The sequence below is a fragment of the Passer domesticus genome, chromosome 18, assembly GCF_036417665.1.
Source record: "Passer domesticus isolate bPasDom1 chromosome 18, bPasDom1.hap1, whole genome shotgun sequence".
In the NCBI taxonomy this organism is placed as follows: domain Eukaryota; kingdom Metazoa; phylum Chordata; class Aves; order Passeriformes; family Passeridae; genus Passer; species Passer domesticus.
This window is the reverse complement of record NC_087491.1, coordinates 11,494,922-11,512,414: the sequence shown is the minus strand read 5'-3', so window position 1 is coordinate 11,512,414 and position 17,493 is coordinate 11,494,922. Positions and strand designations below refer to the sequence as shown.

Here is a 17,493-nt window from a genome sequence, read left to right as displayed (position 1 = left end):
TATGTGAAAAATGGGATCTCCAAAGCAGCTGCTGCCCTGCACTGTGAGGGGTGCAGAAATGCCCCAGACCCCCAGAGCCTGCTGGGATGGCACTGGGAACACTCCAGTTATTTCCTGTGACTGCAATGAATGCAGTGATTGCCCAGAGGGATGGAGCTGGGGGCATGCCAGCACCCAAACAACCGCAGTGAGTGTGTCACTGTCCTCACCCGGCTGCCGCTGCTCATCCCGGTGCTCCTCCCGGGCCTCCAGCACTGTGAGCTGCCGCACCAGCAGCGAGACGTGCTGCAGCAGGTCGCGGTTGGTCAGCAGCAGCTGCCGCACCCGGGCCTGCGCCTCGATCCGCGCCGCTGTCTCGGCCGCCAGTTGGTCCTTCAGCAGCTGCACCTGCGAGGCGGGACGGGGAGATGCGAACAGGGACATGCGAACAGGGATGATAGGGACGGGATGACTCGGACCGGCGGAGCGGACGGGAGCAGCATCCCCGGGAGCGCCCGGTACCGGCGGCGCCACAGCGCCCCCTGCCGGCCCCGCCGCTCCCCCCCAACGGGCCCCCCGAGCCGCTCCAGCCGCGGGCGGGGATGCGGCGGCATCCCGGGGGTGTGTGGGGTGCCTGCTGTTCCCCCGGCACCGAGAAACGCGCAGGGGATGTGCCCAGGCGGGAGGCACCGGGCTCCTGCTCTGATGCTGCATTGGGGGTGGATGGTTTCCAAAAACGGGATGAGATGGGGTGAAACGGGAGCTGGGGGCTCTACCGGGCCCTGCAACACTCCCAGAGCAGTCTGGGTCCGTGTGAGCAGCCAGCCCCGTGCCTGGGGGAGCTCAGCTGAGCTGCAAGCGATGCTGCCCGTGGCGCTGCAAGCGGTGCTGCGAGCTGGGCTGCAAGCAGTGCTGCAGGGGCGGCCGAGCCCGGCTGCAGCTGGCCCGGGGGAGGAGAAGGGCTGCTGCCGCCTGAGGGGAGGGCAGGACGTGTACCTGGGCCACAGCCACCTGCGTCTGCTGCTGCTGCTGGAGGAGCTGCTGCTGGAGCAGCTGGAGGCAGTGCTGGGAGGCCAGCGGGGTGATGGAGGCCGAGGAGCAGGGGCTGCTCGGGCTGAGCAGCTGCTGGGAGCTGGCCAGGTGGAGGGAGCAGTTTTCGGCATCCTGGGCACAAAGAAATGGGCAGGTGAGCAGATTGACTGGCTCAGGCTGGCTTTTGGATTTTGGGTCCCCATGGTGCTGACCCCAGCGCAGCAGAGGAGCCCCTGTGCTCGGGGCACCCAGGGGGTGTGGAGGGGCAGCCCTGGGCTGTCAGCTCTGCACATCTGTGGGATCCCCAGTGTTTCAGAGAGACTCCTTTCAGAGAGCTGCCTTGGCTGTGTTTGGGGAGGGCAGGTCCCCAGAGCAGGGAGTGACCCAGACGCTCCACACCTTTCCGTGCTCGGCTGCCCAGGCTGGGCGGTGTCCCGGTGCCTGGAGCAGTTACCAGTGCCTGTGGCCACTGCCCTTCCTGCAGCTGCCCTCCCCGGCTTGGGCAGTGCCAGCAGGAATGCACAGGAAAGCCCAGCCTTTCCAGGCACGCAAACGAATCCCATGGATTCGGGGAGTGCCCGTCACTGCAGCTGTCTCCAGGCAGCCCTGTGAGCGTTGCTGTTGTGAGAGCTGAAGCGATGCCATTCAGGCCTCTCCGGGAAGTGCTCCCAGAGCTCTGTGGAGCACCCATTCATTAAGGTGGAACTGCTGCTCCAGCTGAACGTGCCGTGGGTGCCAGCACTGCCAGGGCTGGGCCTGCTGGGGACGTTGCTCCCTTGGCCTGGAGCATGAGGGCAGCCAAGGATTGCTGCCAGGGCAGTCAAACAAGCAACTGCTGCAGAGCAGCACTGAGGGCACGGAAATCCAGCCTGGGTGGGGTGAGAAGCCTGCTCAGCCATGCACTGCAGCCCCTACCCCAGCCCTGGACACGGCCTGAGTGCAGTGAAGTGGGAGCTGAACAGCCTGTCCTGAGCAGGAGCCAGGAGGCAGGGCTGCAATGGGGTCTCCATGAAAGCACCTCCAAATCAAGCCATGATACAGTGACCCCGAGCAGAGGGCCCTCAGCAGCAGCAGAGCACATGAACCGTTCTGCAGCCCACCCCCCATTACCTGTCCGTTCTTTTCCTTTGAGGCTTGCCCAGGTTTCAGCATGCCAAGGTCCCCCCTGGCACCTGGCAGCTCTCTGGGTCCCCTCTCGGACACACAGATGCCACCAGTATCGATGCCAACCTCGTCCACATCCGTGATCTTGGAGCCCTTAATCTGGTGAACTTCAAACAAGACGGACACATGAATGTGAGCCTCCCTTCCCTGCCAGGACCCAGGAAGAGCCGGGGCCCTGCACAGGGCTGGGAGCTGGGGGAAGCTCAGGGACAAGGGCCAGGACTTGCTCCATGTCTCAGCATGCTGTGAAGGGGCAGGAGGGAGGGAATGGTTTACTGAGGGGCTGCAGACCCTCAGCTCGCTGAATGAGGGGGCTCAGCCTGCCCCTCCCCAGCGCTCAGTAGGAGTGGGCAGGCAGGGCAGATTCCCCACGCTCCCCAAAGCTCTCACCCATGAAGGAGGTGTCCCCACCCCGAAGCACCCCCGCACGGCTGCCTCGGGCAGGGCCGTGCCCAGCCCTGCTCCCTGTCACCTTCCAGCGGCTGCTCCTCGGCCGATTTGTCGCTGGCGCCGTCGGCCTGCCCGTCGGCGTTCTGCAGGGCGTGCTGCAGGCTCAGCTTGTGGCACACCTCGAAGGCCTGTCCCACGGTGCGCACCACGCGCATGGCCTGGCTCTGCAGGGCAACCAGAGCCGAGGGGAGCTTGAGCCCTCCTGCTTCCCACCCACCCTGCCTGTGCCAGCAGTGCCCCCCTTCCCCGCTCTGCAGCTGGGTGCTCCTGTCCCAGGTGCAATGAGGGCAGGGGGGCACAAGCACCAGGCACGGTGTTGGGGACACCCAGCACCCCAGGGAGCTGCGCCCTCGGGGCCCGCAGTGGTGTGGGTGCATCCCCAGGAGCATCCTACCTTCTTCTTGGATTTGAAGACGTTGCACCTGAAGGAGTTGTTTGCGCCGTCCCTCGCGATGTAACTGAAAATTTTCAGGTCTTGCGAGTCATGAGAGACGTAGAAAATTCTAGGTGGGAGAGAGACAAAGGGAATTAATGAAAGCATGGGGAGTCTCTGCCCTGCAGACCACCTCTGCTCCTGTGTGTCCCCAGGTTTGCAGCCCCCAGGACTGGAGGAACGAGGCAGTGCTGGTGCATGGCCCCTCCTGCAATTTTCAAGGCAGGAGGTGATGGATTTAGAGAGTGTTTCAGGCTTGATGGAAAACCTTCTGGTTTCTGAAGTAGACAAAAGCTTTTTAAAGCTCCTGTGGGAAAGTGAAAAATCTATAGTCTTGGAAAGAGAGTGGCTATTTTTAGCCCCAGCAATTAACCCCTGCCCAGGCTCCAGCGAGGCAGAACTGCCTGCATGGTGGTGGCTGTCCTGCCCCCGGGGACACAGAGGGTCCCTCCCTGGCAGTGGGCAGGTGGCACAGCACAAAAGCCTCTCCCAGGGATGCTGAGTGCAGTCCGAGGATTCCTCTCTCTGCTGCTCAGGCTGACTCTCCTCCTTGTACAGCAAAACATTTTGAAGATTTTTATATATGTTTGATTTAATTAGGTGAAAATGTGACAAGTGAACTCAGCTCTGAATAGAGAAGAAACCAAAGGACTCTTGAAATGTTTTTTTTCTTCTGTTCTTTCTGTCACTGGAATATTTTGGGTGTTGAATTTGCAGTTCGAGCAGTTACTGCCAATGTACCACATCTTGTAGTGATCTTTTAAGAAAGCCAGAGGTGAGAAGTGGGCAGAGATAATGCATCAGCACATTCTCTGTTCCTTATCTCCTCACTAAGGGCTCTGATCCCAAAACCCAGTGTTGGGGATCCCAGTTCTCAGGGCTGTGGGCTTGTGGTACAACAATTCACTGTGCAGATCCAACAGCCTGGAGCACCCTGTGCTCTTAACCCATCCTGAGGCCATGCACCATCACTGGGGTGGCTCCCCATCCCTGGGGCTCCTGAGGCACCAGGTTTGTGTTCAGGTCAACCTCTGGGTGGGGCTTGTGCTCTCTGGAATACCTCAGTGTCCCACGGAAGGTGCTATGGAGAGTCAGTGCTTGCCGTGTCTGCAAGGGTTAATTCCCAGTGAGCGCTTACACCTTAGAGTAAGGCCCGGCTTCAGGAGCACAGGGAGAGCCATGCTCTGAAGGAAAACCATGGGAGCCTGTCTTCAGAGGCAGAATCAGAGAGAAATCCAGGCTGAAGCATCTCCAGGGTCACCCAGCCTAACCCTGGTCAAAGCAGAGCCAGCTTCAAAGCGAGCTCAGTTCATCTCACTCTCCAAAATGCATGAAAAGGATTCTTCAGCAGCAGTGACTTTGTACCCTCGTTAATTTTAGATGGGCCTTTGGAAAGCCTTGGTGGAGGGGTCCCAGCAGGTGGGAGGAGGGCACAGCTCCCCAGGGCTGACTGGCCCTGCCTGGGTGAATCCCCTGCCATGTACCTGTACACAGGATCGTGCATCACCACCATCTTACTCTCGTCCCAGGTCCACTCCTTTCTCTGTAAGCAGAGACAAAAACACAGGAAATCAGGTGAAAATCCACCAAACTGAAGGGCAGGAAAGCTGGGCAACAGTGCTTTTGTCCCAAGCCACAGTCCAGGCTGCAGTGTGATTAGATGAGCCATGGCTGTTTCAACGGCATCTCAGATAAAAATAGATTTTCAAAAATAATTTATCATATCTGATCACAGCCTTCAGGGCTGAAAATGGTCCCTAAGATTAATTTATAACATCAAATATGCAGAAGAGCTAGACCCTTTGGGGAAGAAGGCTTGGAGCTGGGGCTTAGGAGATTTGGATTCAGTGACCTGGTGGAAAGGACAGTGGGGCAAAGAGCTGAGGGCTGCTCAGACCAGGCAGCCTGGAAAAAGCTTTCTGGTATTAGCAAGAAAAAACTGTATCCCGAGAGATAAATTCTTTGGATAGAAAAAAAAACCTCTTCCCACAGTGTAATATTCCCACTCTCTGTCCAGCAAGGTGTTATTAATTCTGGAAGCTGGAGTGTGTTCTGGTGCAAATCCTGGGTGTTTTTGAAGAAAAGGCCAGTTGTGGTTAGCAGTGACTGTGCCTGGGCTGGAGCAGCCTCACCTTCTGCTTCTTGCGCAGGATCACCTTCACGCCGTCCACGGACACGATGATGCTCACCTTCTTCTTCTTAATGTTCTTGGCTTTGAACTCGTACTGGGGGAAGAGAAACCCGAGTCTGAGAGAGTGCTGGGGTACCTGGGACAGAGTGTGCTAGTCAGAGTCTGACAGGAAAATGTCAGGTGTTGGTTTAATCCCAGCTGCTGAGGGAGGTGGGAATTTGTGAGAAAAAAACATTTTGGGAAGGGCTTGGGATGCCAGGCAGGATCCTGCCTCTGTCAGGAGCATCCCTTGGGAGAGGACAGGTGGAATTCAATCCTCTGGACTGCACCCACTGTTAATCTGGATCTGAGTTTTCCTGATGCATTGGCCATGCCTGGTCCAGCAGGACTCTGCTCAGAGGTCTGATGGGGAGGTGGCACCTGCAGCAAACACCAGCAGTGACATCTCTGGTGCCCTTGTGTGTCAGCACTGTGCTGCAGGGGGAATACCAAATCACCCAGGAGCTGCAGGGAGGGCCAGATGGGCGGCAGTAACGCAATTATACCTCAGGCATTTGCATAATCACATTAACCTCTGTGGGATCAGGATCTCTGGAGAAAAACCCTGCAGGTGTCTGCAGCCTGAGCTCACCTCCATTTGTGTTAAAAATTAAACACTGACTTTTAAATGTTGCTTTAGCTGACAGTTAGGAGCATGGCAGAGCCCTTCTACTCTGGAGACCTTTGTTTACAGCACTCATCCTTCCTGCCCCATTTTAAGCACCATTTTTAGCTTCCAAACACACCATTTTGATACTCCATGTTTCTTGCAGTCCCTGTTTGAAATCCACCACTTTGTCACGTTGCTTTTGCAAATCAATACAGACTCTGATTCGTGGATGTGGAGGAAAAGGCAATGCCAAACAGCCTGAAATCTACCTAGGCCATGTAATTAGGCATCTAATTAGAACTCTGATTTCTTTATACAGCTGGGGACATGCAGGGAGCAAGTGAGATGTTAACGGAGTCCAGGCACCTTTTGGGATGCTGAAGTTGGAGGACTGTGTGTGGCTCTGTCACCCAAGCTCTGCAGGGAAGACAAACATCTTCCCCACTCCTCAGCACCCACTGTGAGCCACGCCAGCTTTACAGACAGAAAATTGGGTGGCTTTCATGTTGATCAGGCTTTTGATGCTGCTCATTGAATTCTTAGCACTCTGCAAGGTTTATGGTATCAGACAGACCCCGGATTAAACCACAGCCTTTTGATCTCCCCATGAATTATTACTTTCAGACAAGCTCTTTAAAAATCTATCTATGGAGCTATTGCGTGTGAAGCTGGAGCTAAATTAGCTAGACCCGTTTTTTATTTATGGGGAGGAGTGAGAGGAAGGGTGAGGTGCTGAGTGCATCCTGCAGGCTGCCGGGGGCCCAGGGGATGCAGCAGTGCCTGCAGGTCCGGGGTCAGCAGATGGACTCCAGGCTCAGCACCTGAGAGGGCTTCCCCACCCTCTGCCCCTCCTGGCCAGCCCCCCCAGCCCAGCTGCTCCCCCTCCCCTGGGCTCACCAAACTGTTTGTCCTTGTCTGCTCCATGAATGTCAATAAACCCGGGATAGACTGTTCTGCCCGCTAAAGAGCTGTTTATCTTTCTTTATACACAAATGGCTGGGAAAATACTAGCTGTGCTTTCCAAGAAAGAGCAATACAGTGTATTTTCCCATTGTAGCAACAGGGGTGCAATTACATTCAAACAAGGCTCTTTACTCAAAGGCTTTAAGCAAAGTCCAAGCCTGGATTTTGCAGAGATGCTTTTTCTTTCTCTCTTGGACAGAAAGGAACAATCGGGAGCAGCAGCAGTGAATCTGTGGGTGCTGCCAGGAGGGATGGCAAGACTCTAAACCCAGGGAACTCCAGCCAGCTCCCACACAGCCCCACCCAGCCTGGCTCTGTACAGGCCTCCAGCTCCAGGAGAGCTGTGCAGCACCACGAGCTGGACGTGGCCACAGTGAGGAAGGAGTTTGTTGGCCCTTCCCTCTCCAGGGAGCCCGTGGCCACTGCTGCATCCTCGCTGGGGCTCACGGCCCAGGCACAGCCCAGCCATGGCCAGACCCAGCCTGGCCTGAAAACAGAACTCACTGGTGCCTCAAATCTTCTCTAAAGGGTGAGAGCCTCAAGCAGCAGAAGCTGTAGGATGTCCCAGCAGAGGAAGCATCAGCTGGGTGAGAGCACTGTGCCCAAGAGGAGGCAGAGCCCCACGCTCACATTGCACCAGCTCACCTTGGACTCTCTGCTTCTCCCCACAGAAGAGGCAGGTGGAACACAGCTTCAGTCATTTAATTGCTTCCTATCAAGCAGGAATCAGTATTTTAATGAACTGATTTATATAAGGACAGGAAAGCACATGGGAAAAGCACTCTGAGACAGCTGACTCTCTCCTGTAAATGCTCAGGCACAACCCAACCTCCATCCCAGCACCAGGCTCCAGGCTGACCTGGCACTGCTGTCACAGCACAGACTAGCCACTGATTTTCTTCTTACTATTGAATTGATGGGATTTTTTCCCCCAGATCTGTCAAGGTTACTGACAAATCCAAACCCACATAGCAACATTTCTCTCTGCTGCCTTCCACGATTCAATCTTTATTCTCCTGTTGTTTGTGCTGTCCTGTGGGGAAAAGCTTTCTGGATGCTAAAGGATCTGGAGTTGCCCCTACAAGTGGCAATACAGCAGCCTGACAGCTTTCTTAACTATGGAGACAAGATGGGACATTTGAAAAAAAAATGCAGGTCAAACAAGGGTAATTAATTTCATTTATTTTAGCAGCGTCATTAATTCTATATTTGCTGTGTTTGACCTGGAATATTTTCCACTTCTGCTCTTAAATCCCTGTGTTCAAGACTTTGCCTTTCCTGTGGTCCCACACACTGCTGGCATGAAATATTAACTTACCCATGAGCTAAAGACTGTATGACTAGAAATGTTAATGGCGCCGTGTGATGCATATTTCATTGGATAATTCCACCCAAGCAGATATAAATTACACATGCAGTTTCCAGCTTCCATCTGCTGATGAAACTTGGGCTAATGCACATTGGAAATCATGTGCAGTTTCCAGCACTAGGAACAACCTGCATGAATACAGTTATTCAAGGAAGCAATTCTTAATGTGATTAATTACTGAAGGTATCAGGGCCTTCATTATGCAAATGAAAACTGTCATAAAATAGAGAGTTTGCAGGTCTTGGAGGCAGTCTCTGCTTCCAAAAAATGCATCTTCTTCATTAACAAGGAGCAGCAAGGCCAGAACATGCTCCTGGCCATGGTTCAAATGGTGTTTTAAGTTGTATTAAGGCAAATCAAAGCAGAGGCTCTGCAGGTTTTTGAAGCTGGAGTATGTCAATGCCCCCAGTCACAGCTGGGTATGGACTTATTTGCATGCCCATAGAAGATGCCACAGGCTTGGAAACCAGCGACTTCTCCCTGTGGCTGTAAATTCTCCAGCCAGCCCCCAGCCTGCTGCCCTGCCCTGGGCTCCCCCCGGCCCATCCCGGCCTGGCAGGCTGCAGGATCTATGTGTCCATAAACAACCCCAACAATAGCCCGTCCCAGCCCCTCCCCGGGCTCCTCTTCCAGCCGGACACAGGGAGCATGGCAATGAGGAGGTGGGAATGAGCCCGGCCCTGCCCCGCGACTGACCGGCCCCTGCTCCCCCCGCCCACGGCTGCTTCCCTTCCCTTCCCTTCCCTTCCCTTCCCTTCCCTTCCCTTCCCTTCCCTTCCCTTCCCTTCCCTTCCCTTCCCTTCCCTTCCCTTCCCTTCCCTTCCCTTCCCTTCCCTTCCCTTCCCTTCCCTTCCCTTCCCTTCCCTTCCCTTCCCTTCCCTTCCCTTCCCTTCCCTTCCCTTCCCTTCCCTTCCCTTCCCTTCCTCCCCATTCCCTTCCCCATCCCCGTGCAGCCTCTGGTACTACACGAGTCCCATTTTAGGATTTAAAGCCATGATGAATCCAAGTGTTTCCAGCTCAGGAATGTAATTAATTTCAAACCAGCTGACCCACACGGGCTGAGCACAGGGTGTTATCTCGGCTGCTGTTTGAACTACCCCAGCTTGGAGCGCTGCCCTTGGAGCTGATACTCGGGAGAACTCTGAGCTCTCCCAGCCTGCCCTGGAGCTGACAAACCAGCAGTGTCCGTCCCCACACCCCGGCACCACAGGCTGCTGGCTGTCCAGCCTCTGATCCCCCCTCAGCATCATCCCACCTTCCCGAGGTCACCCGGCCCGGCCAGCCCTGCGGCTGTGTCTGGCAAGCGCTCTCCCGGTGTGTCCCTTGGGAAGCATGTGTCCGTCAGTCCTGCCAGCCCGGGCCGGGGCAGCTCTCAATGGGCCGGGCATAGCCCGGGGCTGTGCTGCAGTAGCTGGGCAACACGGACACAAAAGCCACGCAGGAAGCAGCAGAGACCAGGAGGGCACCTCCTGCCCAGTGGAAAAAATGAGAATTTATGATCCTTGGAAACATAAAACTGCTCACTGGAAAGCAGAAAGCGAAAAGGGAGTACAATGGGCAAGGAGAATGCTGGCAATGTACTCCAAGTCTTTTTTTCTCATTTAAATGAGCTCCTTCCAGCATCCAGCAAGCTCTCTGTAGATGCTGCAGACTGCTCCCCAAGCTATCACGGGCCTGCTGGGTTTCTGGGAGTCCCTGGAAGGGCAGCAAGGAAATGTGGCCCCAGTGCATCCCACAGGATCCCTGGCTGAGCTGGGCAGGGCGGTGAGGATGCTGCCCTGGCTGCAGCAGCTGGAGCCTGATCCCATCAGGGGGAGAAGGAGAAAGAGCTGCCTTTTGTCCAGGTCTCCTTTGACACCTGAGCAACCCAGCTTCAGAGCATTCTGATGCACATGGTAATACAGACCTTCCTCTTCATCCCCCTTCTCCTCATTTTTAACAGATATTGTCCTTGGGAGGTCCCAGACTGCTGAAGTCTCAGACAGGCCTCAGGGATAACTCATCTTTCCACCCTAAGGTGGCATGGCAAAGGATGTGGCTGGATTTCAGACATTTCTCTGCTGCAGCAAAAGGATGTGGAGGAGAAAGCAGAGTTACCCCCACGGGGGTGAGTGGGGCTCCTGCAGGTGATGGGAGCTGTGGGAGCCCAGGGCTAGCAGTGGCTCTTTAATTAGTCTTTTCCACCTCTGAAAAACCACAGACTGTCCTAGAACAAAGCTTCTTCGCCTGCTTTTAAGAAAGGGTGGGACAAAAGCAGCCTTTTCACGGCCTCCTCCCTGTGGAAGAGATAGTGCAGTACTGCTGAGCTCCATCCTGAGAGGCACAAGCAGCCTCACAGCCCAGCACAAGGTGACATCATCCGGCCCTCGGTGCCTCTCTGACAAAAGCACCATTGTGTGTCTGTCACTTCCAGGAGCTCCCTGCTGTCCCCAGGTTTAATAGGGAGCTTTCCCACACACGGCCCTTCAGCTCTTGTCTTGCCAGGGCAGGGCAAGCCCAGCTCATGGGGAAGCTGGGTTTTATTTTCCTCCCTACCTCTATTCACTTTGTAGGAGGAAACAAATGACCTTTTCCATCTGCAGTGCCTTGGATGATTAATTAGCAGCAGTAATGAAGTAGTGTCTCGGGACCCCACCCCAACAGGAGCATGAAATGTCCCTACCTGAAAAAGCTGCTAGGTTACTGCAGATAAAAAGTGCTAATTTCATTAGAAGCAGGTCAGATTCACCTGAAATAACCCTGAGAAGTGAAACTGCAATTAAACACTGCAATGTCTTCAAGTAATTCCATATTTCCCTGCAAACATCTGTGTCACCCTGCAGAGAAGGGCCTGGTTTAGTGCATGTTTCATGTCCTAGCTGCTCTCCAGCCTGGTATGTAGGACAAGAGGCAAGTTAGGAGATTGGATTGCTTTCAACCTTGTCCACCAAGGTTCACACAACAAAGCTCTGAAGAGCAGGAGCCAGGACTCTGCAGCAAGCTCAGAGCTCCATGAAAAAGCCCCTGACCCCCTGCATGGCTGTGGGAAGGTATCAGAGTATTTTCTATGTCTGTTTCTCACTCACAAAGCAAGGATATTCATTTTCTACTTCATTCACTCAGTTGTTCTGGTTACAGCCAGCCCCTGCCAAGTGACAGCTGCCCAGCACCTCGCTGGCAGGGCCAGCCCACCAGACACTGCCTGTACAGACAGGAGCAGGAGGCAACTGAGGATTTCTGCTGCCTGCTCCAAAATTCCTGCGGTACTTTCAGTCCTACCCACCCTCTCCATGAGCCTGACAGGCCACAGCAGGGGAGATGCTCCTGGCTCACTTCCTGGTACTTTGGCTAGGCTGTGCAGAGAGGGAAAAGAGGAGGTGGTGTCCTCAGAAGCAGGAGGGGAGATGGGGCAGGGGTGATTAACAGGGCTGCTTTGCTCTGTCTCTGTGAGGTGGTGTTTATTGCTTGTTTGGAGAGAGAATAAAAAGCCAATTTTGTTCTTCTGTGGCTTTTCAGAGGTGTTTGTGATGCTGCTCTTGAGGAGAGCAGAACATTGCTCAGAGCAGTTTGTGGGCCTGCCACTGCAGAGTGTGGGGCAGGGGCTTAATGAGGGTCCTGGCAGGGACCCCCTAGCACAGCACAGAGATGGGGAGAAAACCCAATCCCACTGCCATGTACAGGCTCTGACAAAGGCAGGTACTGGGACTGCAGGCCTCTAAATAATGCAGGGCTTTGTGTTTATGAAAGGATGAAGGGGGATGGCAATCCAGAGGGAAAGGCAGCCAGAGCAGGCTGGGTTAGGGTCTGAGTGCAGGGGTGGAGAGGGAATGTCAGAGCTCCTGGGACCTGGGGCAGGCACAGCAGGTTCAGAGGAAGAGGCAGAGAAGTGCCCACGTGTTCAGCCTGATAACCAAACCAACCCAGCCCTGGCTCCCCCCAGGGCCAGGTGGGACCTGCTGGGGTTCTCCATTTCCAGCTGTGCTGCTCTGCAGCCTCCTCCTGGAAGCCTTGGTGACTTCAGGGAGCTCAGCATGTCCTCCCAGGGTGGATACCTATCCAAAGGAGCAGGAGCAATCTAGTTTGCTGCTGAGAATCTGGAGAAGCTACATCTGCATGACTAACACCTGCTCTGTGTGAATGCTGCAGGGAGGGAACATCTCCTGGCTCCCAACTTGCTATCACACCCCATATGCATCTTGGGTGCTGTCCTCCAGCTCTGTGTCTTGCCATTTCTCATAGCCACCTACTAGGGAAATTAGCATTTCCTCTGCATTTCCACAGCAGAGTCAGGAAGCTGGACTTGGCACCTTTATCTTTGAGCAAGCAGAATCCCAGCTAGAAGGAGGACTTGATCTCCATTTGCATTCAGAACCAGCACTTGATCACAAACCAGACCAGAATGACAATGGGGGATGCTGAGTGTGCTGCTGTGTGCAGACCAGCCTTCAGGACTCCTTGGCTAGGTGCAATCCATCTTTGTTCTCCTGCAGGGCTAAGAGCCTTTTGTTAGCTGGGTGCAGCTGAACCTTTCCACACCTCAGTGCCAGCAACCCCCATGAGCAGCCTTGCTATGTACTGGTTTGAGGCACCCAGGGACAGAAATAATCTGCTTTATTGCCAGGCAAGGAGACTTTTTCTCTGTAGCTGTTAATACTATCGATCTCCAGCAGTTCCACTTGAGCAAACATTTCTTACAGAAAACCCAGTGACTTATAGCTGACCTCCAGGCACTGCACTGGAAGGATGAGAATTACCCAGATGTGCAGCCCTGAGCAGAGCCAGGCACAGCACAGTTCCCACACTGCTTCCCTCCAAGTGGGCCTTGCTTAGAAATTACTGAGTTCCTAAATTTAATGGGAAGTCTCTGGGTTCTCCTCAAATTGTCCATGAAACTTCACTCAAATTTGGAAACAAGACTGCTACTGTAAGAGAGGGAAATTCAAGTCTAATTGTGTCATTTCCAAAACTCCAGAATATTAAGCAGTTCAAGGACTCTATTAGCCTCAGGGGAGCTGCTGAGATTAGTGAATCACGACGAGAGAAAAGCCTGGGTTTAGATATGGAAATTATGGAAAAAGAGGGTTTTATGCTCTCAGTATTTATTGTCACTGAGGTCTTGTCACCAAAGCTGCACCAGAACATCACAGGCTCCTCTCTCCCCACAGTGCTGTTCCCCGTGTCCCTGGGCTTGCAGTGGTGTCAGCAGGAGGTGTGAAGCTGTGGACATGAATGCAACCTGCAATCCCACACAGATTAACCCCAGACATTGCCCCCTGCCACCAGCTGGGGCTCAAGGAAACCAGACCAGCACTGCCCTGGGGGGCAACCACGTGAAAATAGGAAACGTGCCTGGGATGGAAGTTTGTGCCCTGTAATCATTGACAGCAGGAGCACAGGCTGCAGCAGGACTGAGCAGGTCCCTGGTGCTGTGGGATCACTGACCCTTGAGTGCTCCCTGAGCCGTGTGTGGCTCTGCTGCAGGTAAGGGACACTCAACGGGTGACATTTGAGCCTGAAGAGTACCTGTGTGCCTCACACCCTCCTGAGGTGTGACTGCCTCGTCCTCCACCACACTGCACCCGGCCTGAGCATGTCCCTCTGCTCTTCTTCATCTGACAAAAATCATCTGATTTTTAGGAAGAAAAGCCCGGAGCTCTGAGGGTTGGTGGGATTCCAGGGAGTCCACTGGACCTGGCTGTGCAGGGAACAGGGTGGTTTGGGGCCCTGGCCTGGGATGCTCCTTCAATGCACAGGGCCACATCCTGCCCTCCAGCAGAGCCACCCAGGCAGGATCTCTGCAGCAGCAGTGGCAGAAGGATGGAGGAAGTGGGAAGTGACTCAGGTGTCCTGAAAGCTGTCAGGCAGCTGCCAATTAGTCCAAATAACCCATCTGGTCCAGGGAAAAGACATTTAAATAATGTCTAATCACTGCTGCAGGAAAGAAAGAAAACCATTCCATAATGCCTCTAAAAAATCCCTGCTCCCTCATCAAAGCATCCTTCCTTCCAGGGAGCCATTCAAGACTTTATGCTTCAGATTTATCACACTGTTATTTGGTCAAAACACGAAGTAGCTTGTCAAAGTACTATGGATTCTGTCTGCCTTCAGGCCTCATTTAGTACAGAGCAAAAACAGATTGAAGAAAGCAAGCTCAGAACCAAGCTATTGTTAGCAAATCTTATTTTCCTGGGCTGGATTTGGCTTTGTGGTCACAGCCCCTCAGGGTCCCTCTCCTCAGAACACTGATCAGTGAAATACAAAGGGCCCTTGAATGTGACAAAATCAAGAGAACACCTACAGGGGCACCCACTGCTGTGCCCTGGCTGCCTCCTCCCGTGTCCAGCACAGACAGCCTGAGAACCAGAGAGGCTCAGGCAGAGCATGAGGATTACACTGTAGCCACAGGATGACTTTTTTCAGATTTTTCTCTGCACAGAGAGAGGCTCATGGGACAGATTTAAGTGTTTGTATCTTCACGGGTTATTCTGTTTTGTTCCTGAAGCACAGCACCCTGCTCTGGTGGAAATCCACCCCTGTTTTGGCTGTACAGGGAGGGTCTGTGCTCCTCCCCAGGGCAGCCCCAGCTCGGTGCCCCTGCAGCTGTCATTCAGATTTAGGCAGCTCCTTGTTACCAAGCCAATCCAATGTGCTCTCCACACTCTGGTTACCTTCTCAATTACATTTCTTCAGGCACCAACAAAGAAGCAGCTTTGAGCCATGGCTGAGTGTTCTTCACCAGAATGTAATTTGAAAGCCATTATATTTCATCTCTGTAATACTCTACAACCAGTTACATAATTGGTGAAAAAGTCTCTTTATTTCAAACTAGATAAAAGCTTTGCAGAGATCTCATATGGTGATATTTTAGCTAGTGAAATTAAATGCTCCAGTAATATAATGATAATACTGTTAAAGCCACTTTATTTTACAATTAAAAGGTACCTGCTGCATTGCCAAGATTCAGCATCAGACAAAAAGCTCTGTCTTGTTCTATTTAGCACTAACATTTTAATTTAGCTTTTATCCATTTAAATGCTGCTTTTATTAGCCTTCAACCAAACTCCAATCCACTATGACTCTTATGCAAAACAGAATTAATGTGCCTGACTGGTTCCACCCCCTCGCTGGAGAAGCCACAGAGGTTTGAGGGTTCTGAGGAAGGCAAAAAGGTCACTGCTGCCTGGAGATGACACATTGCACTGACTGATCCCTCCACCCACCTGTTATCAGCCCTGCACTCTGAACAGGGTGGAGGAACTGAAGCATCTCAGTCACTGGCCACTCCTCAAAAACTGGGTCAGGAAATGTGGCCACCAAAAATGCCCTCAGCTGCCTTCTGGCACAGTGACCTGTGCTCACAGCTTGACCAGTCCCCACTCGTTTCAGCTCGGAGGTTAAGTGACAGAAGGTAACTAATTATTCTGTGGCAGGAAGTCCAGAGGTGATTTAGGGTTGGAGAGGAGCAGGGTGGAAATCTGCAGGAGTTTCTAAGTCAGTGGGGCAGCTCCTTTGTATGGTGAGACCCTCCAAGCAGGGAGCAGAAGGTTGGATTCTTGTGTTTTTTCCTCTCCTCCCACTCAAGACACACAGAGCACAGTCAGTTCTCCACCACATCACACAATGCTGCCTAGAAACACTGTGCATGATGCCACTGCAGAAACAGCTCATTAAGAGCTTCTTCCCTTTGTTTTAAGATAATACAAACAGCAGAAAATGGCTAAAACAAGCTTGGGTTTGTCTGAAACAAGGCAGACTCAATTTTTCTAGAAAGCCAGCTTCCCCATTTTAATTAGTCTTTTGTAAGGCTAGGAAAGCAGCTTGTGCATGGAGCACACCAGAGCCTGTCAGGGTGACCATGGAGAGAGGCCTGAGGAGCTGCACCTGCATGGCCCACCCTCCTGGGGCCTTCATGGCAGGGATCTCAGGGAGAGCTTGTCCCACCTGGTGTTGTGGCTAACTGGTGCTGCAGGGCAGCCTGGGAAGGGGAGAGGCTGCAGAACTGGGTGGCAGGATGGCAGAGGGTGAGGAGCAGTGCCTGGGAGGGTGCAGCTCCTGCAGTCTCACACTGAAGCCACTTGTTTTGCCTGGAGAAATGGAATTTTGCCAGACATTCTGCCAGAGGGCTCAGCTCCTTCAGCATCCTGTGCTGCATGCAGGTAAGACCCTTAATGTGTCTGTCATCCCTTAAGGAAAGGTGGCATCCCTGTCATGCTTTATCTTCCTAAACACCAGGAAACAGACTGTGAGAACCAAACCTGGGGGCCATTTGCAGTGTGGAGCAGCAGAATGCTTTGCAGCAGAGCTGTGCATTGGATGTGGTGGTTTCAGTGCTGCCTGCCCTGGGCAGGAGCAGGGAAGAGCTTTCTGGCAAGGCTCAGAGAGCCTCAGAGCACATGGTGGGACTCCTGATCCCCATCCCTGTGCAGGAAACTCTGCTATAGATGCAACAAACAGGAAAACAAACTAATGAGGCATTAGGGCTAAACTTAGCTGCAATTAACATTTAATTACTATCCTGAAAACACTTGCAGTATTTTGCCAGGGCCTGGAAAGGTAAACCCAATTAGCTTAATCTTGTGTGGTAGGAACCTTAAACTGGTTGAGATGCCTGTTCTCATGGATGGGACCCTGAGGGTAACTGGTGTTTGTGGGGCCTGGAGCTGAGCAGCCCTGTGGGCTGATCATGTACTGCCTGTGTAAAGCTGCAGAGCCTTTCTTCAACCTCTGCTTTGGAGAAGAGTCAGAACTGACACCAGACATTCTGCAGAAGGTGCCAGAGCAAGTTTGTACATGCTGGTGTACACTGGTTTGGCTGCCACAGCTCCCTCCTGGAGGCCACAGGCTGTGTCTAACACAGAGCAGGGGAAACAACCCTTGCATGGCTCTCCAGAGATGCAGGGAAGGTGTCCTAGAAAATGAGGCTCTCTCGGAGCATACTCTGGGGTGAACACAATGTCTTCTTCGTGTGGGGGAGAAGGAGGAAGAGATGCCTGTGTTTCACACTCTAACCTTGTCAGAACTGTCACTGTTTCTCCTGCATCCTCCTGTAAATGAAAGGAAGGTTCATGGAGTTCTGAGAACTAAAGAAAGGTCCACCCCAGCAGTCTGAGGCTGCTGAAATATTTTAAGATACTAGGCTTGTTGTCTGTCACAGCCCAGGGCTATCATTAGCTAGCTCTGGATGCTCTTCCAAAGAGGCTGAAAGGGAAAACCCTCCAGGAACTGCAGCAGAACAAACTCCCATCCAATAACAACAGCTCCTGGCGTGCAGCTACAGAGCTCTTACCCCAGGGCAAGTGCTCCAGCAGTCTGCACTTCCATGTTTGAGTCTGTGCCTCAGCTAC

At 53.3% G+C, this 17,493-nt stretch overlaps 1 protein-coding gene across 2 annotated transcripts in view; it reads right to left on the bottom strand.

Annotated features, from left to right (window-relative positions):
• Positions 1-17,493, bottom strand: part of LOC135283282 (carboxyl-terminal PDZ ligand of neuronal nitric oxide synthase protein-like) — a 29,113-nt gene that overhangs the window by 3,089 nt on the left and 8,531 nt on the right. The window contains exons 1-8 of one of the 2 annotated variants that reach the window (XM_064393887.1): positions 7,447-7,513; positions 5,191-5,283; positions 4,543-4,601; positions 3,020-3,128; positions 2,648-2,789; positions 2,122-2,282; positions 976-1,143; positions 210-387 (exon numbers count right to left, since the gene is read on the bottom strand). In XM_064393887.1, the coding sequence (XP_064249957.1) occupies positions 210-387; positions 976-1,143; positions 2,122-2,282; positions 2,648-2,789; positions 3,020-3,128; positions 4,543-4,571 (787 nt within the window). In that variant the 5' untranslated portion in view covers positions 4,572-4,601; positions 5,191-5,283; positions 7,447-7,513. Of the gene's footprint in view, positions 1-209; positions 388-975; positions 1,144-2,121; positions 2,283-2,647; positions 2,790-3,019; positions 3,129-4,542; positions 4,602-5,190; positions 5,284-7,446; positions 7,514-17,493 lie in introns of those variants that run through there. The other variant, XM_064393886.1, reaches the window with a different exon arrangement.